We start from the raw sequence: 21,457 nt of genomic DNA, 5'->3' as shown, positions 1-21,457 counted from the left end.
CCCCAACTTAAATTGAAATATAATTCTACAGGCATGAGTTTATTTTGTAAAAAAAATCCCAACCCCATAGTGCCTTTACAAAGTTAAACTAACATTTACTTTATAACGTTTAACATTTACTTAATTTCATCTAACAAGCTTAACTCCAAAATACATGTGCCACACATATGACTAATACAGCGTTAAAGATTAGTTTTAACTGCTTTGGTAGAATGTTTGAGACAAAGCAACATGGAAGAACAGAAGGAGCTATCACTGTAAATATACTAATGCAGCACAGACTATTCAACCGGTGGTCTTGACTCTTGTTTGCTTTTCCCCCATCGTTATACTTTAAAGCTCTGAATCTGATACACCTACAACGTCACCCAAGTTGAACAGAACTGAAGGTCACAGAAAGGTTAAATACACTGGTCATTTTCTAAGACACAAGCAGTTCAGGAGGTTTCAGTTTGTATTCTTGGATATATGTTTTGGACTATCGTGTTAAATTGCTAGAACATTAATTAGGCTGGAGATAATGAAATTGCTATACACGCACACAAGCTAAACACGCTGACTAGCACATGCTTTATGACATAGCAAATGATTGATTGATTGATTGATTGATTATATTTATTTCATTCATGGATATTTCCAACAAAACTTACATCATCATACTCATATATGTAATTTATAAATCCATGATGAAAAGGAGGCAGGATGAAGAATATCTTATATTTCCTGCCCCCTAAAAAATCCAACATATCAAAAAACTCAACATTTCAAATCCCCGTCAATGCATGACGATATCAAATGAAACAAATTAGAAACCATAACATCAACCTGAAACAGATTCCAAAGCAAAAGCTAAATGATTGTTAGCTTGTTTACAAAGATCAGTCAATGAGAGAATTCTTTTCATTTAAATAATAAACATCAGCTATAAAGTCTAGGAACCAAAAAAACTTCAGAATATTTTTATCAATAATGTTAGTGCCAATATTAATACATGTTTTGGTAAAACTAAAAGGAAAAAGCGTTAATTTAACCGCTGCACTGTGGTCTTAGAAGAGAGCTGTATCTGGGACAACACGTTTTGACAGACATGGCTAGTTTGTGGGAAGAGTTGAACCGAGGCAGACAGACAAGCAAGCAAGCAATGCTCTCACCAACAGCGCTGAGCTGAGTGACACAGAGATGTGTGCACGTTTATTTCTAAATGAATGGTCTCATTCTTTTTAGAGCAACCAGAACTTCAAAATGTCTGGCCTATTGCAGAGATGGTAATTAAACATTCCACCTGTCCAAAATTCCAATTATGTACAAAGAAGGATGTGAAAAAAATACATCTACATGGAATTGTAGAAATGGGCCTGCTGCAACACATTTCATGTGAAACATCACAGATGACCATTGTTAATGCCCGTTCACACCAATAATGATAACTATAACAACTATAAAGCATCCACACCAATGCACAATAACATTCTGTTTATTATAAGCCTGCGCTGCACTTTAAATACTTGAGCTCTTTAAAGTCTGTTGGATTCTGATATTTTCTGAAAAAATATCGTTCAAAAAGGGATATAATAGTTGATACATATAAACATTGATCAGCCAACAAACAGAAGCTTAACCGTACATGCTTCACACGTGAGAACAAACCTTATTGGTTCTTGCGGAAGCTCAAATGTGCTGCGTAACACACAAGAATGAACCTCATTGGTTCTCGCATGTCAAGCAAGAATGGTCAAGCGTCCATTTATCATAAATGATGTGTGCATTGATGAATGTTTATGTGCATAAATGCGGTTTAGTCCACATTTTCATTGAGTCTTTTCAGAAAATGTGGACTAAACCACTCAATTCCAATTAGTTTTACAATCTCTTTATGAACTTTTTGAAGCATCAATGAGGTAGTTGCATAGCTATCTATGGTGGGCTAGAAATCGCTCAGATATCATTAAAATATCTTCACTTGTGTTTCAAAGATGAATAAAAAGTATTACGGGGTTGGAGCAACATTAGCGTGAGTAGATGACAGAATTTTTATTTTTGTGTGAACTAAACCTTTAAGGTTTTCTTATCATTATCAGCAATTATTTAGCAAATTTCATGTGGCCAGTAAATATCAATGTATATGAATAAAAAATATTCATACAAAAAATAAAAATCCAACCTATTAATCTCATTATTTTACAACAGTTTTGTCTATAAGCTTACATCCATACTTAAAAATAATCCAAAATATGTTAAGTGCAGAGACCATTTTTCATCTTTATAACTTAAACCTTATACTTTATTGCAGTTCATATTTACATTAAGGGTCATGCAAAATGACAAAGAATTTTAAAAAAGGCCAATATGTTGCTCATATGTAACAACAGCCACATATATAAAGAAAACATCAGCCATTAAAACAAATTAATGGCCCATGAGCCATAATATCCACTATCCAGCACTTGCGTACTGCAACAAATGCTGCATGCAAATGCAGGAAAAGTCATGCAACCTAGCAAAGAAACCCAAGTCAACTGGCCAAATGAAAACCTCCATTATCCGCAAATTATATTGTTAAACAACATACAAGAGCTCGTAAGCAACTTGCTTGCTTTACTGAAAGCATGGCTGCTGAGAAAAGACTGAAAAGAGACCAGCGTTCACCTCACATGCAGTTATAGTTGGTTAGCATCATGCTAACCAGCTAGCATGTAGCAACTGCCGGGTGAAACACTGGTGGGGGATCAGAGTTTTAACCTTCCCAGTTTCTCTCAAAACACTACAATAACCAACAGACCGGGCTAAGATCTGCAAATAAGTTCAATAATTCACAACTCTGGCCTAACCGAGTATGACCAGCTCAGCAAGCTAAACTTACACACTTCAGAGGGTTTATCATCATAAAACGACAGATGCACCTTCTGGCACAATTCTCTATCATTAAGACAATTTATTTATTAACAGACAAAATCTTTCACTGTTTAACTGATATTCAAATTGATGCAAATAAATAAAAACAACCTCCTCATTGCCCTCAACTCTTCATTACCACACTTCAACGAGGTCATAAGCGAAACCCAGTTAAATTAAATATGGACAAAAAAATAAATCTTCTACACAGAACAGTCTATTCCTCGGATGGTGATAGCAAAACAACGCACAAACTGAAGAAAGTCTGACTGCAGTTTAAACCCAAACAAACATAACACTCAGTTTAATAACTCCATGAATACTTTCAAGGCAGACAAAATATTAACTAAGGGGAACAACTACAGAACCTTATCACTGACATGCACAAAGCAGCCTATCAAGTCCATTTTAATTGTATAGTGCTTTTCATACAATACGCATTGTTTCAGAGCAGATTTACAGAAAGTAACGATGGTAAACATTATAATATCAAGTCGCATTTAGCATATAAGAGCTAAGGGATAATTTAGTTAAATTTTTGCACCGATACACAATCACGCAGATATGCTTTACGTGAGTATACTGAATATATGCGGATGTAAGTCGGATGTACTATCCAACTTTAAATATATCGCTGGGCGAAAATGTTTATATGTATATATCTGTGGCTGCATAGTACAACGTGTAATGTAGCTTATATATCTTAGTACATTATAAATGTCTGTTCACAAAAATCATAAAAGTGTCACGCACACAGCATTATTCTGCACAATGCAATTGTTTTCGTGTTGCTGCTGATATGGCTGCTGATTAATAAAGTATACAAATGTCATTGTATAGTGTAACGTTACTGCATCAATATTATGCCTTTTTTTTCTGTGCAATGTGGAACATTGTGCAGACTGGTGTTGCATTGTAATTTCCCTTATATGATTAGCAGAGTTATGTGTCTATCTGTCTAGAGCCCCATCAGTGTCATCCACTCGTACCTTTAACAGCAAGGCCTTCGTTCTGGCGCCATCTTCATGAAGCCTCTGAAATCCAAACAGTGTGCTGCAAATAGAGGACAACACAGGCGGTTCCGTGTTACTTTACCTGCACCGCATTCATTTGCACCGCTTTAACATGCGGGTAAGGCTCACAAAATACACAGAGGGTCATCGGTGCAGGTAAAGGGGCTTTAACTGACCTGTCTATGCTGGCTAAGCGCTCCCTTTCTTGCGGCGTAAGCTTCGGAAAGTCCTCCTCGGTTTCACTCGCTTTTCCCGCCGCCATTTTCTTTTCCTCATCACCACCACCAGCAGCAGCGCGAGCTACAGCGGCCACCGACACTCCGCACGATTTCATAGACAAAAAACTCCAGCGAAAATATTTACGCACCGCAAGCCGAGCACCCTTTTGCGTAGATCTACACGCAAAAATGAATAGACGGAAAATAATTTCCTCTGAACAGCCCCTTTTTCACATTGTCCTCGACATAAATGAGTCGCAGGTAGCAGGTACACCAAAATGCTTGCAGAATGAGCAATGCAAGGTTTTACGGTTTAAATTGTTATTTAGTAATGTCTCAAACTTCCCCCTAGTCGCCAGCTCAAACTTGTTATAATTGTGTCACTCAAGCGAACCCACGCCGCCGCCGTCGGAACGCCTTCTCTGTGGTTTGGGCCAATCGCTGCTTCCGACGAGGACCACGTGATTGGCCTTGTCTTGGGATCCTTTTTTTTTCACATAAACTTTCAAGGGGGAGGGTAAATAACAAACCCCTCAACTTTACGCCGTATCTTCGCCTGCTGCGATTGGCTCACCTGGATGTATTATGATTACGTAACACAATCATAAAACGCATTATTGGTTCAAGCATCTGTCTGTTTGATAACTCAGGGTTTTGAGGATGTAAGTAGAACGTTGCTAAAATAATACATTCAATAAAATACTGTACACACACACATATATATTATATATATAATAAATAAATAAATGCAATAAAATAGTATGTATATGTATACACATACTATTTTATTGCATTTATTGTTTTTTGCAGTTCTGTGATGTCTAATGCTAATGTCATTGTTTCAGATGCCACCATGTCATCATATCCCATAAAGTATAATCCTATCTTTCTTTCTTTCTTAAAAATTCCGAAAGAGGGAGAGATTAATAACTTTTGAGAAAAACGGTGGAAATTATTAAAACAATAATAATAATAATAAAATATATATTATTGTTATTTGTTATAGTGCAGTGTTTCTTATTATATAAAATAAAGCCAGTTTCAGGCAATCAAACCTCTGGTAGTGTAGTTAAAAAATGTTTTATATTCTATTACACTTTGAACAATTTTCTATGTATTTTGAGAATAGCACATACACGCAATCGTATGGTGTTTGTGGGCAGTGATCGCACGTAAATTACGCAGGAATTTGCGTAGAGCTGCAGCGGTTGCGGACATTGTGAACCCAGCCTCTTAAAATGGCGGATCGTGGTGAAGGTAAATAAATTGGCCAGCCAAACATTTTAATGAATAGTCTTGATTGCCAACGTGTTTATTTAACCATATGGGTTATGTCCAACGAGACTGCAAGTGTTTACAATGTAGTTGCAGGGTGTTCGCTTATTATGTCAGCAGAATATAAAGAGATGTACATCATGATGCTAAATCGTGGGAGATTCAACCATACCATACCATTTTCATTCGTGTGTTTCTTACTACACGTTAGTGAATGCGTTTAAAATATAGCCTACTCTAAAGAGCCTTTACTCTCAGGTTATATTTCAACATATTTGCCATGGTGAGGTTGGCGACCCTATTATCAGTGTTAAAGAATGGTTCATGTTGTTTATCACAACTTATTTTGTTTTTTTGTATCAAATCATAGGGTGGTTAATCAAAATTAATAAAGCATGTAAAACAGGTGGTGGACCTACAATTTCTTTTTGGGTATAAAATAGAAATACACGAATAATCTATATAGTTATTACTTACCAATGCAAAACATGCAAATGGATTATATGAAGGGGCATTTCACTTGCATCCATGTTTTGTGATTACAATTTCACAAAATTTCTGTATACAATTACTATATTCATGTATAATGACAGTTGCTGTTGTTTTCAGATGTAGATGCAGAGAGTGAAGATGAATTGTATGAGGTGGTTAACATCACAGATTATGCCAGGAGGCATCAATGGTGGAGTCGTGTTTTTGGAAGCAGCACAGGACCCATTGCAGAAAAGTACTCAGTGGCTTCACAGATCATGATGGGTGGAGTGACAGGATGGTTAGTGTTAATATAGACAATCAATATTCTAGGTTCTACATAACTGAAAATGAACTGCATTGATTATTAGCATGTCCACTCAAAGATCTCTGTCCTCTAGGTGTGCTGGTTATCTCTTTCAGAGAGTTGGAAAAATTGTGGCTACTGCTGTTGGAGGGGGATTTCTTTTGTTACAAGTATGGATTATTAAAATGCATGCATCATAGCCTAGTCATTTTAAGGATTATGCTTCAATGTCATCTTACCTATGGGGGTAAATATATTTTCTTATTTCAGATTGCCAACCACAGTGGCTATGTGCAGGTTGACTGGAGGAAAGTGGAGAAGGATGTCAATAAAGCTAAAAAGCATTTGAAGAAAAAGGCAAACAAAGCAGCCCCTGAGCTCAATTCCTTTATAGAAGAGGTAGGTATTCTGTCATACTTTCATCATCATATACCAATGTATACAAAAATTGTAAAAACCCATTTTGTATTATTATTTAGCGAATGCACATAATGCTTCAGCAAGTTCTTATAACGTAACCTACATTCTGTAAATTGTATATTTGTCCTATGCAGTCTACAGAATTTGTGAAGAGGAATATTGTTATCTCGGGTGGATTTGTTGGAGGATTTCTGCTGGGCCTGGCGTCCTAAATGAAACCTGGATCTACTGTATTGCTACTGATATAAGTATTTTGCACAGTAATATTCTCCCTTATTTCAGTATCACAGCGGTACAACACTGGGACTTGATGTATTGTCCAAAGCAGTTAGTGCAATGGACATTTGCTTTACTGTTGTTCTGAACATATTCCGCTAAAATGTTGTTCTTAACTGTACATAGCCCAAACAAACTGAAAAAGAGAGAGGCGTATCTTGTGCCAAATTGGTGGTGTGGTTTTTATTGTTGTTTTTAATTTTATTTAGCTTGTTGTTAATCAGTAAAACATAAACATGAAGTCTGTTACTTATACAACTTACTAAAGTGTTTGTATTTTGGTTTTGACCATACATTATTTGAGTTAGTTGTACAATTTCTTTAATATCTACGTGTCAAAAAGCTTGCATTGTTTTTTGAGAGTTTTACATTTGTGATTTATTTTATTAATATACATACTAACACACCAATATCATGTTTGTGCAAATAATAAAACTAATGTCTTTCTGGTTATTTACAGTCTAATACTTTTTGATCTGTTTTTTAGTTTTAAGTGCACCTGTCCTGTTGCTTTTACCTTCATCTGGTTGGTCTCCAATGGTGCAAGAAAAAATAATTTCGAAACTTGAGGAAGGTTTAATAAACAATTTGATGTATCTTTATACAGTATGTTTATAGAAGACAAACGCATGAATGTCTTTTACCCAACAGACTTTTTACAGGGTAAGTATACGAGAAATTGGCCGCACAGACAATAATCATAAATCATGTCCTTTACAGTGAGTATGTAACAACAGCTTGGCTGAAGATATTGAGAAGTAGTACTGTATGTCATTAGTTCAAATTAATTTGTAATTTATTTATTAATTAATAATTTCTGACGGCCTTAATTATTCGATGACATAATTGCATGTTTTAAAAAAAAAAAAACATTGCCCTTTGCTGAGATACCGGAAGTATGATTCATGTATTTTTAACGGGAAGCTAGCATAAAAACCGTTTCATGAAGACGTAATGAATGTGTTATCACGTGATCTGTGTTCGTTGCCTAGCAATGATATTTGCAAACAAGTTATTACCTTGGCAACCAGTTGTGCAGTCTGGTGTCGTCCTGCTCTGAGGAAATATTACATTATAGTAGCGATAATAATGGCGTTACCAATGCTGCCCGGAAATTCAGTCAACAGAAATGTTAAGTATCTATACAAATGTTTTGTCTACGTTGAGGAAAGAAAATCATGGTGAATAAAAGCTGTCTGTTAAGTTGGCTGTTAACGGCCAAAGCGGTTTCCTTTTGAAAACATTTAAAGTGTGTGTGTGTGTGTGTGTAAGTTTTATATATATATATATATTGCAACCATTCAGTAGGCTAACGTTACTGCTGAAGAAAATTTAAACCTCATAAAATAACAAATGTAACGTTAGATTACAGTGTGGAAAAGCAGGATTTTCAGGAGATGATTGTAACGTTACATTTTATTTTTATTAACTATTCTCCAGCTTGAAAGAGACAAATTCCACAAATCTCAGCATTTTGATTATTCAAATGGAGTAGCCATGATGGTTGGTGCAGAGAAGCCAGGCATAGGAGGAGAACTGCTTCTGGGGCAGAGCGCAAGACCCAAGTATTCACTTTTTCCAAAGAGAGAAGGCAGTGATTCTCCGGCATGGGTTGCCTTTAACAAACAGGTTTGTCATCATTATAAGGAATAATATACCTTTTTACCTTGTGCTGTGCAAAGTATATTAAGAATTTCCCCCTCACTAGGTCCTGTGTTTTGATGCTTATTTCCAAGAAACTGTACCTCAGAAGAGGGAAGAAAAATATAGAGTACGAAAGTGCAAGATTTACTTCTACCTGGAGGATGACACCATACAAGTAGTGGAGCCAGAACTCAAAAACAGTGGGATCCCTCAGGGTAAACTATCAAAATCAAACATATAGTATCCTGATTAATGAGAAACCAGTTAAAACATCATGTTTAAATCCAGCTGTTCTCGTTCCATGTAGGAACCCTCATTCGGCGCCACCGTATTCCTCTCCCTGCTCCTAAAGATGATTGCTTCTACAATGTGCAACATTTTAACATCAATCAGGAAATATTGCTCTATTCCAGGACCTTTATGATTACAGATTGTGATCCCTTCACACGCAACTTCTTGATGAAAATGGGGGTGCGCATAAACCCCCTTGCTTCCGCACCAGCAGATCCCTACACCACACTTCGACAAGAGGTAAGCAGCATATGTCTAAACAGCAATATCAATACTTCAATATTATAATCTTTCTTTCCCCCTTGCAGATGGAGGAGAACATGAAGCCACTGCGGCCGTATGAAAGATTGGATACCCTGAAGCAGTTTTTGGAACATGACCGGAAAGTCCTGCGCTTCTACTGCTACTGGGATGATACTGAGAGCATGTTTGGAGACCCCAGAGAGATGATCTTGCATTATTTCCTGGCAGATGACACCATGGAAATTTACGAAGTTGTCCCTCCAAACTCTGGTCGAGATGCTGTCCCTAAATTTCTGCACAGGGGCAAGCTTCCCAAGGTTAGTAAAAAAAAAAAAAGCAGCACAGCAAAAAAAAAAAAAAAAAATTCTTAACATATTTTTTTGGAATATTGCAGAATTTATTATAATTTACCCTTGCACATTATTATCATTATAAAAAAAAGAATGTGCCCTTGTAATTTTTAATCAAAATAACTTTCCCTCCCTCTTGCAACAACATCTTCTATTCTTTGATGATGCGTTTTTCGGCATGAGGGCGGGACAACCTGTCACTCACATGACATCACAGCAATAGCAAAACACAAAAAATAACTAAATGGCTATATTTTGGCTAAATAAAATAACTACATTTTGTTCGATAAAGCCTTTATATTCTAATATACATTATAATAGGGAAGAAAAGATTGAAACTGTTTCATGCAGGAACAACATAGGATCAACATATCCTAAAAAAATTAAAAGATAATTTTCAACAAACATATTTGGCAGCACAACTGGATTCAATATTGATAATAATAAGAAATGTTTCATGAGGACCAAAGCAGTATATTAGAATGATTTCTGTAGGATCATGTGAAACTGAAGACTGGAGAAATGGCCGCTGAAAATTCCCATCTTTGCCATCACAGGAATAAATTACAATTTTACATATATATTTTAAATTGTAATAACATTTCTCAATATTACTGTTCTTACTGTATGTTTGATAAATTCAGCCTTTGTGAGCGTAAGAGACTTCTTTCAATAACATTAAAATAACTATATATAGACCCCAAGCTATGGGTGGTGTACAAGCATGGGTTTAAACTTGTATGTAATACAAATGATCACAATACTAAAGCGGATGTGCTAAAGATGTGATGATGTCAATGAGGGTGAAATTAAATGAAAATGAGTCTTCACTGTTTGCTCCAACTTTAGACGAGACTAAGAGGTTATCAGTTCCTCTTTCCTCTTTTGCTTGGACAAATTTCTCCATCGTCCATGCCAAGCTTTTATCCAGACTGACAGGGCTGAAAGAACATCCAACTTCCCTAAAGCACTTTTTAGTTTCCTCCCTGCTTTTGTTTTTCAGTCTAAATTCATTATGAAAGACTGGATGGGTTTGTTCAGTTTTTTTTTTTTTCCTGTTGTCATGTTGTTTTGTCACACATTCTGTTGCCTATCACTAAATGTCATCTGAAAAGGTTTGCAGGAATCCCCCTGTGAGAAAATAATAATGAACCCATTTGCAAATTTCGCTTGTCCATCAAGTAATGAAAAAAAAATTCAATTATTTTCTCTTGCTTCTGCCAAACAGAATGCTCCTATTCCCAAACGTCAGCCTGGAGGAATAACAGATCGCACAGTCCTCAATGTATTTGGACCAGTTGGACAAGGAGGACGCTACATTTTGGATAGCCTTAAAGTAAGTACTGATTAAAAAATAGTCCATTGTAAACACCCCAGGACATTTATTTGAACCGTTTTTTACAAATACCATTTTTAATTAGTTTAGTAGCCAATTGCTTCAATTTTAATGGACTAGAATGTCAATGTCTCCTTGACATTTACAGACTGGAGCAGTAGATGAAGAATTATACAAAGACTGCGACCTGATCATTGGAGGCGTCATTAACGTGTGGGGTCGTAGGGTCTTGTTATGTGACTGCGACAACTTCACTAAAGAGTATTATCGCTCCAAATATGGTGTTGGTGAGTTACATCATGACTCAAGGGGACGGAGTAGTATTTATGCTTTTATAGATGTTGAAATATTGGCTTAACGTTAATATTGATTTATCTATCATATTTCATGATTTGTAATAGTTTTTTATAGAATAAAAGTATAAATATTTAATAATAACAACTACCGGTAATAATTATTTATTTATTTGTTATCATATATAGGGCCTAATAATTATTATTAGCATTCCCACAACCCTACATAGGACAAATGCTGTGGAGAATGGTCGGATTGTTGTTAATATTATTAGTTTTGGAGATTTTCAGAGGTAGGACTATTTTCAGGACATTATTAATGACCACATGGTGTCAGTATTGAGTTTCATCTGTTACTCTGAAGCTATGATGAAATCACATTTATTTAGTTTGCTACAAACAAACTCTCTACAACATGTGCATCTTGTGCTCTATTGCTTTTTTTTGCAGTGAAGTAAAAATCGAATTTAAATACCTCAACCCCTCATTCTCAGCTCACATCTCGTCTGTGTGGTCTGACAAGCTGTTCGTTATTTTCAAAGTCTTCCTGTCGTAAATCCCATGTCTCTATGAGAGACTAATGCTCCCCGGTGTGCTTTCATCCCTGTGAATAACTGTCGGAATAACACACATTGAACAGCAGAAGACTAAAGGAGCAGAACTGATTGACACCTCAAGGTGACTTAGTTTTTGGACAGCAGATATGAGCAATGGCCAGCCCGGCCTCTTTATCTTCAAAAACCCGGACATGAGAAGCACACAAGCTCCATGCCAACAGTAACACAATACGGGTGCGCGTGCATCTGTCTGCTGCGGCGTTATGCCGACTGAAGAGATCATAGCATTAGTTACACATGAGCCTAATGGAGCCAGGTTGACACAGGCTCTGATGAAGCACTTGTTCGTTTTAAGATTAATTGAATTCATATGGGTAAACGCAACTCTGTATGGCCTTACTTCCAGTGTTCCATGCTTATGTCTGCTTAAATGTTTTTGATGTTTTCTTCCTGTGTGGCTTCATAGAGGACTTCACACCTGTCTCATTCAAGGCCCCGCCCCCTCCTAAACCAGCCAAACAGGTGCCACCCTACACTGGATTTGGATCTGAGGAAGATTCGCTCTGCTCCTGTCAGGGTTTGCTGTCTAAACCTCCACAGAAAGACTTCAGGAAGCTTATGGAGAAAGACAGGTAACCAGCGGCACTAATCTCCCTTAGGACGTCCAGAGTATATTCTTCCCTTCCATTTAAAACCATTAATATTATATCAAAACAACATGTCAGACCCTTACTGGTTTCTGATCATTTTGACAGAAGAGTTTAGACCCTTGTCTGTCCTACTAAAGTCATCCTTCATCAGTTAAGTGCAGCTCTTTGCAGTACAGCACTAGGAAGTGGACGAACATGTGCCTTCATAAATAATCAGAGATACTTCCCATGTAAAACCAGCTTTTGCAAGTCAGTTTATTATCATACATTGTTTTCACAGTGCTTCACTTCCAAATATAATCCCAGAACCAGTATCATGCTGCAAATTATTCTCTTGCTCAATTTGCTTTGGACAATACATTGTCATACATTGGCAAGCGTAGAGTTTGAAGAGAAAAATAAAGCTGTTCTAAATAAAGGATTTAGGATTCTTTTAGATAGTAATAACCTCAAAGCAGTTAAGTGACAGGACTAAACCCACACTGAATAAGCAAGGAAACATCTTGAATTTTAAGTAAGGAACCAAGCCACATCCTGATTTTGGCGGCCTGTTGACTAAATATTTAAAGAAGAATCATTACAAGTTGGAAAGAGGACAGATCTTCAGACTTTCTAGTAAAGTTTGGATGCACATAGTTTTTGGAATGGGAAAAGTTAAATGACTAGTGAATATTCTCCTGCCAGATGATAAATTAGCTTTTTGTTTCTCAACTCTAGGCAAGGTCTGGTGAGCAATGTGTTGAGATTTGTGGGGAAAATGTTGACTGACAGTCCTATCGACAAAGAACGCGTTTTTATCATATGCATCTACCTCAGTGATGACACCATAGCAGTCTTTGAACCTCCTCAGAGAAACTCAGGTACTGCCGTCCTGTTTAAATTCAGGTCAGAAAAAAAAAAAAAACATGATAAAGATTCTGCCTAATTTTATTCCATTGTTCTTGTGTTTAAGGTGTGATTGGGGGTAAGTTCTTAGAAAGAGGTCGCGTGAAGAAGCCAGGACAGGAGCTGTTTAAGAGTGAGAAGTCTGAGTATTTCACAGCTCAGGATTTATATGTGGGAGCTCGAGTGGATTTGAACAATCAGCCTTTCCAGCTGCTGGATGCTGATGAATTTACATTCAACTATATGGAGCAGCATGCGGACGAGGTAACACACAAAAAAAACATTTTTTGTCTCTTCTCTTTTCCACAACCTATTTTGATTAACATTGTTTAATGAACAAATCATCCAACTTTTTGCTAAGCAGTGCCAAGATGCATGTTTCTACACAGAAACTTTATTTGAAAGCCCTATGTTTCTCAATTACTTAGTTCCCCAAGGCCAATATTGGCACCATTATCAGCAAGGTAAAATCCATCAGTGAGGAACAGCAGAAGAAAGTAAAACAGTTCCTCATGATGAGTGACCCAAGCAGCACTGGCTTCATTCCATATGAGTCATTCAGGTAAGGAGACGGCCAAAAATTCACCAAAAAAAAAAAGGGTGCATAGCACATCCTGTTCTAACCTGCCAAATAATATAAAGTTATACTGAGTGAGATTTTGGACCAATTTCACTGATTTTGAGTTTTGTGGGTGGGATTACCTGCAGAAATAGAACTGACTGGCGAAATTTCCTGTCGCAGTCATGGCTGATTGGGGGGAAAAGAAGAGACCTTTTATTGGTTATTGTCCCTGCAAGACAGTATAAGAAGCAATGACTTTTGTTATAGAAACACATATTGTCAAATAGAAGCAGTCAAGGCTAATTCAGACTCCACTGACAGGCATCGACCAATGCAGACTTTTTCACCAGATTACAGTAGGTCTACATTACTTCTCATTCCAAGACACGACAAACAACGATGCAACATGTTCAATTGGCAAAAACAAGCACCGACCAACGGAAACAGACGCTGACAGCAGTAACAGAACTGATTTGACAGAACTCAACGAATGTGTCTGTTGCCATTGATCGCCGTCTGTCGGTGCAGTGTGAATTGGCCTTAAAAGTACTATTTAGTCAACTATTCAGTTTGACATTGCACTCAAACTTAAATTCATGACTGTTCTTTACAGGACTCTGTTGGCAGATATGGACATTCAGTTGTCTGAACACGAGATCATGACGCTGGGTCGCAATTATTCAGTGCAGGAACAGCCAGAGGTGTATGTGGGCCTCATGCTTGCCGTGGCTCAGGATCAGCTAAAGAAGAAAAACTTTGAGAGCTTCTCAGATATGATCCGCGCTTTCACACACGAGGACCGGGGCAGGTAGAGTTTTAGCAGGATTTATTCCATATAATCATCTTTCAATTTCAGTCTCAAATCTTAACTTTTTAAAAAATACATTTTCAGTTTTTTATATTACAAAGTAAAATTGTAATTTATATATCTTATCTTATGTAATTAATTGTGCAAATAGGGCTGTCAGAGACAAATATTTAAAATACAGTATTTATTCTTACAATTTATTATTGGGATAGCGTTAAATTTAGATTTTTCTGCATATATGTTTAGTTTCAAAATGGGATGTTTTTTTGTGCATTCAGTTCTTCTTTTAAGGGAAGGATACAAAGTAATATGATAAATATGTCAATTTGTAGGTTTTATTCTCACACCATTGATAAGATATTAAAATGTGACTCTATGACTAAATATGACACTAAAACACATACTTTTTCTAAAAGTCTGAGGCCACTACTTCTGTTTTATATTTTTAAAAATTTTAAATAAAAAATCTTTAGAAATATTCACAAGTCATATTACCTGCATAACAATTTAAATGAAAATGTACTAATGGCCCGCAAAATAGTCTATCCTAATTACTTACGAAGCATTTTAATACAAAATCAACATTGACATAAACGTGCATTCATACAGAACCACAAAACCGTTCCCCACTTTTCTTTAAGGACACACACTCTCATGCAGGCACTGATGTGGACCACTAACAATCACGGTGAGGTAGAATAACCATCAATCTGCTTTCGATTGAGGGGGTGCGATTAGTTCCAGCGGTTCAAGTGAAGCATTGGAAACAGATGAAGACCTGTGGCATGTTGCAGGCAGGGGAAATTGATGAGGAAGAATGCCGGCAGGTCAACGTGCTTGTCCTGTTTATGTCACCCTGTGGAAAGTTTTAGTTATTTTAAGATGTTCAAAATGTTCTGAAAATAATTGAACCTAGAACGTCTGCAGCTGTCTGTCATGAACTTCATAAGAAGACTGTATAATTTTATAATCAATTATATATAACTCTCTTATAGTACCATTTAAAAGTTTGGGTTAAGTTTTTTTTTTTTTTTTTTGGTTTAAGAAATTAATACTTTTATTCAGCAAGGATGCATTAAAATGTTTAAAAGTGACAGTAAAGACTAATATATATATATATATATTACTGTTTCCACAAAAATATTAAGCAGTACAACTATTTTCAACACTGATAATAAAAATAAATGTTTCTTAGGCACCAAATCAGCATATTAGAATAATTTCTGAAGGATCATGTGACACTGAAGACTGGAGTAATGATGCTGAAAATTCAGCTTTGCCATCACAGGAATAAATAAATTAAATAATTTTATAATATATTACAATAAATAATATTTCACAATATTACTGTATTTTTTTAAAATCAAATATATGCAACCTTGTTGTTGTTTTTCGAAAACATAAAAAATCTTACTAACCCCAAACCTATGAGTGTATATATTAAGTTATATTTATTAAAGAATGTGCTGACAAAAAATAGCTCATTCATCTTTTTGTCTCATTTCTGTCCACACAAATTGTGCTGAAGATCTGGACACCTCTCTTCTAAAGAAGCACGGCTCATCTGTAAAGCCTTTCGACTGCCCCTCTCTGATGACCTACTGCGAGCCCTTCTCGAGAAGTAGGGTCAACAGAGCAAAACTCCCATTTATTATCCATGAAGCATTTCAACGCAACTCATCCATATTTCCTGCATCTCTCATCTAGGTTTCAAGACGAGTCTGAGAAGATCGACTATCACGCCTTCCTATCAGGTATCAACTGGAGAGAAAACCCCGCCCCCGCTGTGCTTCCAGATGTCACCGTGAAGGTGAGTTTGAACGTGGTCTGGATGCAATGATGACTATCAAGAAAAAGTCCATTTGTTGTCACCAAACACATCGTCATACTTTTTATCGTTTGCTAAAGCCGGCACATGCACATGAGAGTGTTTGTGTCAGGGTCCAGGCCCTGGTAACCTGTGGGCCCCACAAGCTTTGAGCACCTCCAAGCCTCATCTCAAGTAAATCAGCCTTGGGAAAAACCCACTCAACAACTACTCTGAAGTGGAGCTTTTATTACAGCGCAGTAATTTAGCATGCCTGCTTGGAGCCTAAGCAGAACCATCTGCTCCCTGACTCACAATGAGAAGACTTCCAGTTCTACAGGGTCTCAACTGACCAGCAGGGGGAGTTAGCAGTCGATTCAGTTTCTCTCTGCAGTCTTTTCTATTTAATCAGGGCTTGCAGGAGCATACATAGCGATACGAAGATGAATCCATGAGAAGCAAGAATGCTTTCTGTTTTTTTTTTTTTGCTTTGCTCACTAATTTCTCATTTCATGTTGTTTATTGACTGTTAAATTTGCCATTTTCCAGACATTTCCTGTAGCCTAAATTAGCAGCCATCACAATGGTGAATTACCCAGCAACACGACTTCTTAGTATGAAAAAAAAGTCACATTTATTTATATAGCGCTTTTTACAATACTGATTGTTACAGATAACAGGAAAATAATGCTAAAGTTTGTTTCCAGAAGAAAATAGCGTCACAGTCCAGCTTAAGTAAGTTCAGTGATGTTTCAAGAACATATTTTTCAAAAAAGAATATGCGCATTCAAGGCAACATTGAAACTGTGAGGACCGACTGATCTGTCTAATTGGTCCAGTGAATAGAGCCATGTTTCTCTGCATAAGAAATATGTATACTTACTATATATTACATATGACAGGGTGATCAGATTTTCAGTGCCTATTGCACATAGGCTACTTGTTTAAAATATAATACATCATAAAATATCCAGTGTTATTTTAATAATTTTAATATACCATTGTTTTTTTATTAATAATTTTTATTAGCTGTAGCTTTATATTTTCAGTTTTCATTTGAATTTTTGTAAGTTTTACCTTATTTTTGGTTTAGTAATTTGAGGAGAACGAGGGTGTTGCGAGTTATTTTAAACAGTTATTGCAGTTCATAAGTGTGTGTTGATGACTACACAAATTTATGGTAGTATGTCAAGAGTATGACCTACCATAGTTTATCACAGTACTACATTTACCATGGTCAAAACACACAAAACTGTCCCCCTTTTTGAATTCATTGATAATTACATTGGATATTTCAATGATATATAGACTGCTGAACTAGAAATGTTCCCGGTTTTCATTTCAGAAATCTGGTCATCTTAACATATTGAGCAATAAAAATCTTATCTGCAGCAATTCTTTTTAAAAGACGATTGCGGGTCTGATTTACTGAAGCACACAAAGTCGTTAAGCATTTGTCATACATTTTTAAATAGCAAGTACAAGACATTTACCATGTGCTAAAGTCAATCCGGCCTGATAAATCTATCTCTCAGTGCGCCTTAATTTGCAGAGACATGAAATGAGAGTGCCAGCTAAACACATGTGCTCCAGGAAACTCTGCGAACTGTTTCTCAAACCCTGTCTTGCTGTTGTTTTTAGTTTGACGCAGACTGGAGGGGAGAAGCTGCAGATCCTGCAGTTAAAGCCATCAACTACTCACTCTTGCTGGAGGATGTCTTTGGCAGCGCCACGAACATTAATGACAGCTGAGAACGGCCTGATGGGATCCTCGATAACATGAGAAAAGTCAAAAAACGTTGTGTATTTCTCTGATTAAATTCCCATTGTTCCACATTGTTGTTTCTGTTGTGCTGCATGAATGTCATAATACCGTTTATGTGTATTTTTTTTATGCGACTTAAAATCAAAAACATGCTGAAATGAGAGAGCTGTTTGGAGGTGCCTTGGGACCAAGCGTGGAGCAGTTAAAAATGCGAGCCGCTAAATCAAACCATATTTCATATACAGACATGCACATTTGCCGTGATTGTGTGGATAAAGATGTCAATATAATACGACACCATGCCATGGCCATGAGAGAAAACAACTGCCCGTTACAGTACCCAAATTCATATTTCCCAAAGGCCTTTTCATGATTTAGTTAAAGGCTCATTTTATAACCTGCATTGGCTGTTCACACTCTGATCTGGCACATTATGCAATTGATAAATGCTGATGCTGTATATAAAAAGACACGATGAGCGTGTCTGTAATCAGAGCTTTTGCGTTCAAGGCCTCAGTTCCTGGCCAAGACAGAAGAAGTGCATTACATCACACCGGTATTATCAAGTCTTCATTCCTAGCCTTCACACTTACTAAAATATTAGCCTCATGAGTTAGCAGGCTTCTGTCTGAAACACAAAGGCTGACGCATCTAGGACATATTTAGCCTGGCTCCAGTCAATGAGGCCACACTTTGACATCCTAGAATGCAACAATGACCCCGGTTACATCTGGTATTAACATCCAGTTCTGTGGTCAGCATTAAATACAGGTATAAAACTGGGTTCAAATTGTTTTGGGATCTGATCACTCAAACCACATTCTGAAGTCGTCAGAAATCATGTGAGCACATTGTATTTTTAGTGTAAATATTAATGTGTCACAGGCAACAACTAGGAATTGCCAGATATTGTCAGCAAAACAAACTGAATAAGTTTGACAGGTAACTGAATAAATGTAGATGTTTAAGCATGCACGTGTTCATTTAATACAGGTACTCAACTAAAATAACTATACGCATTAAGACAAAAATTCACATATCACCCAAGATATTAATGTCAGTTGTAAAATATTCCCTTAATGTTATCATTGTGGTTGATTTGATTAATGTCTGTAGCATCAAAACATTTATGTCACTGAGCATGGTGAAATCACAAAAGTAAGATATATTGTATTAACAATAATAATATGAAAAAAGCCTCCATATATCAGAATTTCCTTCCTAAATATCAATATTAAGAGTTTTTGTCACAGCAAAAAAAGGTCCATTGTCGCTTTCAAACTAAGAAGCTTTCTGTTGGCCAGCGTGGTGAATTGGGTTTACCAACTTGAACATGCATGAAATCTGCGTGTGGAACTTTTTCGCCCTCAAGCGAAACTCCCGAGCTCCTGGATTCTTCCGGAAATTACTGAATTTCGCCCGCGAGGATTGGTAAATGTGAACGCACTTTATAAGTCATTTCTGTGGCATAGCACATTCTATATAAGACTACAAATTATTTAGATGTGCAATGTTAGTAGAAATTATTATTATTATAAAGGTAAGCGTCATGCTTCATAGTTACTTATCATCTGCTACAGGGTTTATATTGACAGCTTTTCAGAGCTTTAACCAATAGTGTGTTCGCTGTTTTAATGTTTCCTGGCTCTTGTTTAACTGATGTTTATCCAGTCTCTAGTAGAGTCTCCTTAAGTTTCTGCACAGGAAAATGTAATAAAATCTCTGGTGCAAAAGATCTCCAATTAATGTTTTAAAGGTCTATTGGTGGTCGCTAAACATTCTAATTATAGTAAAAGCCAGTCATATTGCTTTAGTTATTAATTCATTAGCAAACACTTTCTTATCCAAAATAACTTACTACTGAAGAGACAGATCTGAACCAAGATTTAACCACTAAACTGCCACCAAATCATGGATCTGGTTTTTCCATGGCATGGCATGGTTTTTCTGTTGTTAAAATACTTATATCTATGTGAGATCAATATGAAGAGAACAATACGCATGCCATTTGTAGGCTAGTTTCTCCAAAAAGTGTCAAAACACATTGTGGCTTTGTGGTGCCATCAAAACATTGCTGTTTTTGTTTGAGCACCCAAACACAGCAACAGCACCTTAGCCAATGGCATAGGTTTGGGGGTGGGGCTAGTTGTTAAACTGACCAATGGCAGACAGGGGTGTGTTTAGTTAAACCTGTCTGGTATCAGTCATATAGCTTTTGGTAAGGGATCCACAGATTACACACTTCAGCTTTAAAGGACAAGTTCGGTATTTTACACTTAAAGCCCTGTTTACAGATCGTATCTGATGAAATAGAACGGTTAAGATTAAAATTTGGACACATGCTCCAGTCGCGAGAATTTTAGGTTTATTTAGGACCTATTTTGCCAAACGTGTCACACCCGTGATTCTTCCGTTGAGAGCTTGAATAATAGACACTCATGCGGTGGAGTAATACCGCACCTCACACAGCACATTCAATACAAGTCATGGAGTTGGACAAAAACTACGATAAAACCTGTTGGAATGCATCTTTTTCAGCGATTTTTTTGGGGACCGTATCAGTGAACACCCCTGACCACTCGGTGAGTTTCACGTCTTTGTAAACGAAAGTTTAATGTGTTTTAGGAAGGAATCTTCCAGTGGCCATAGACAACCATTGTGGGGGTGAGGGGGGAAAGCGATATAAACCTAAAATTCTCGCGACAGCAGCATCTGTCCAAAGTTTAATCTTAACCGTTCTATTTCATCAGATACGATCTGTAAACAGGGCTTTAAGTGTAAAATACCGAACTTGTCCTTTAAGAACTAATTTTCACATACTTCCAACATTCCAACGTCTTATATTACCAGTCTTGCCATTTCATTTCATATTAAAATCTTTTTAACATTACTAATAAAGAAATGTACGCACAATATAAACTTTAATAGATGACTCCTTTGGGTTCACAGTGAATAAGAGAACCTCCTAAAATTGTAATTATCTCGTAAAAACGACACCCATGTGACCCATTTCAATACAAAATTACTTCTTTTTTTTAAATAGCATCTGATCTGTGGCAAACAGTGACTTCTTTTAACCGGGTATGCTGAGTGCTAATTTTTTGTTTCAAAGGTAACATATGACTTTCAGCAACTGCCTAAGACAACACAGTTAAATGAGATTGCCCTTCTTATTTTTTAGAAGGGGTTTCATATGATAAAAAAAAAAGCTTCAGGAAATTAGTGGACGGTCATTTTACCTTGTTCTTTTCCCAGCTACAGTGACTTGACAATGCCTACAGGAATTGGCACAGGGATAGTAAACAGGCAGAATTAAGTCTCTTTTTTCCTTCTCTGCCTCAGGTACACATAGGGAAACAGTTACATTCTCCTCTGTTTTGCCTTTAAATGCTCT

The 21,457-nt window shown here is 36.7% G+C and overlaps 3 protein-coding genes across 5 annotated transcripts in view; 2 read left to right on the top strand and 1 right to left on the bottom strand.

Annotated features, from left to right (window-relative positions):
* The window catches only part of kdm6a (lysine (K)-specific demethylase 6A), a 52,324-nt gene extending 47,688 nt beyond the window's left edge, over positions 1 to 4,636 (bottom strand). The window contains exons 1-2 of one of the 2 annotated variants that reach the window (XM_079617705.1): positions 4,082 to 4,636; positions 3,882 to 3,945 (exon numbers count right to left, since the gene is read on the bottom strand). In XM_079617705.1, the coding sequence (XP_079473831.1) occupies positions 3,882 to 3,945; positions 4,082 to 4,239 (222 nt within the window). In that variant the 5' untranslated portion in view covers positions 4,240 to 4,636. The remainder of the gene's footprint in view (positions 1 to 3,881; positions 3,946 to 4,081) is intronic. The other variant, XM_079617706.1, reaches the window with a different exon arrangement.
* A 619-nt stretch (positions 4,637 to 5,255) lies between these two features.
* On the top strand, positions 5,256 to 7,729 carry fundc1 (FUN14 domain containing 1). Its single transcript, XM_079617723.1, has 5 exons — positions 5,256 to 5,380; positions 6,008 to 6,170; positions 6,271 to 6,346; positions 6,447 to 6,575; positions 6,731 to 7,729. Exons 1-5 carry the CDS (start codon positions 5,362 to 5,364, stop codon positions 6,806 to 6,808), a joined length of 465 nt encoding a protein of 154 aa, XP_079473849.1. The 5' UTR covers positions 5,256 to 5,361; the 3' UTR covers positions 6,809 to 7,729.
* Positions 7,679 to 18,140, top strand: efhc2 (EF-hand domain (C-terminal) containing 2). 2 transcript variants are annotated; one of them, XM_079617717.1, is made up of 15 exons: positions 7,679 to 8,003; positions 8,313 to 8,501; positions 8,581 to 8,731; positions 8,824 to 9,047; positions 9,116 to 9,367; positions 10,629 to 10,736; positions 10,885 to 11,023; positions 12,053 to 12,218; positions 12,954 to 13,096; positions 13,189 to 13,385; positions 13,550 to 13,683; positions 14,297 to 14,491; positions 16,020 to 16,112; positions 16,199 to 16,301; positions 17,940 to 18,140. In XM_079617717.1, the coding sequence occupies exons 1-15, from the start codon at positions 7,827 to 7,829 to the stop codon at positions 18,048 to 18,050; spliced, it is 2,382 nt and encodes a 793-aa protein (XP_079473843.1). In that variant the 5' UTR covers positions 7,679 to 7,826; the 3' UTR covers positions 18,051 to 18,140. The 2 variants fall into 2 exon arrangements, with proteins under 2 accessions (XP_079473843.1, XP_079473844.1); XM_079617718.1 differs by lacking the exon at positions 7,679 to 8,003 and adding an exon at positions 8,036 to 8,053.
* Positions 18,141 to 21,457: the final 3,317 nt, after the last annotated feature.

This window comes from Phoxinus phoxinus, assembly GCF_949152265.1.
Source record: "Phoxinus phoxinus genome assembly, chromosome: 7".
In the NCBI taxonomy this organism is placed as follows: domain Eukaryota; kingdom Metazoa; phylum Chordata; class Actinopteri; order Cypriniformes; family Leuciscidae; genus Phoxinus; species Phoxinus phoxinus.
Note: the sequence above shows the minus strand (reverse complement) of the source record. Positions and strands in the feature narration are given on the sequence as shown.

Excerpts from the sequence above, each read along its gene's own strand:
- efhc2 (XM_079617717.1), top strand. The coding sequence starts at position 7,827 with ATGAATGTGTTATCACGTGATCTGTGTTCGTTGCCTAGCAATGATATT. Across the intron at positions 8,502-8,580 it reads GGGTTGCCTTTAACAAACAG|GTCCTGTGTTTTGATGCTTA; the intron begins GTTTGTCATCAT and ends CCCCCTCACTAG. Across the intron at positions 13,684-14,296 it reads ATTCCATATGAGTCATTCAG|GACTCTGTTGGCAGATATGG; the intron begins GTAAGGAGACGG and ends TGTTCTTTACAG.
- fundc1 (XM_079617723.1), top strand. Across the intron at positions 6,347-6,446 it reads GGGGATTTCTTTTGTTACAA|ATTGCCAACCACAGTGGCTA; the intron begins GTATGGATTATT and ends TTCTTATTTCAG. Across the intron at positions 6,576-6,730 it reads TCAATTCCTTTATAGAAGAG|TCTACAGAATTTGTGAAGAG; the intron begins GTAGGTATTCTG and ends TGTCCTATGCAG.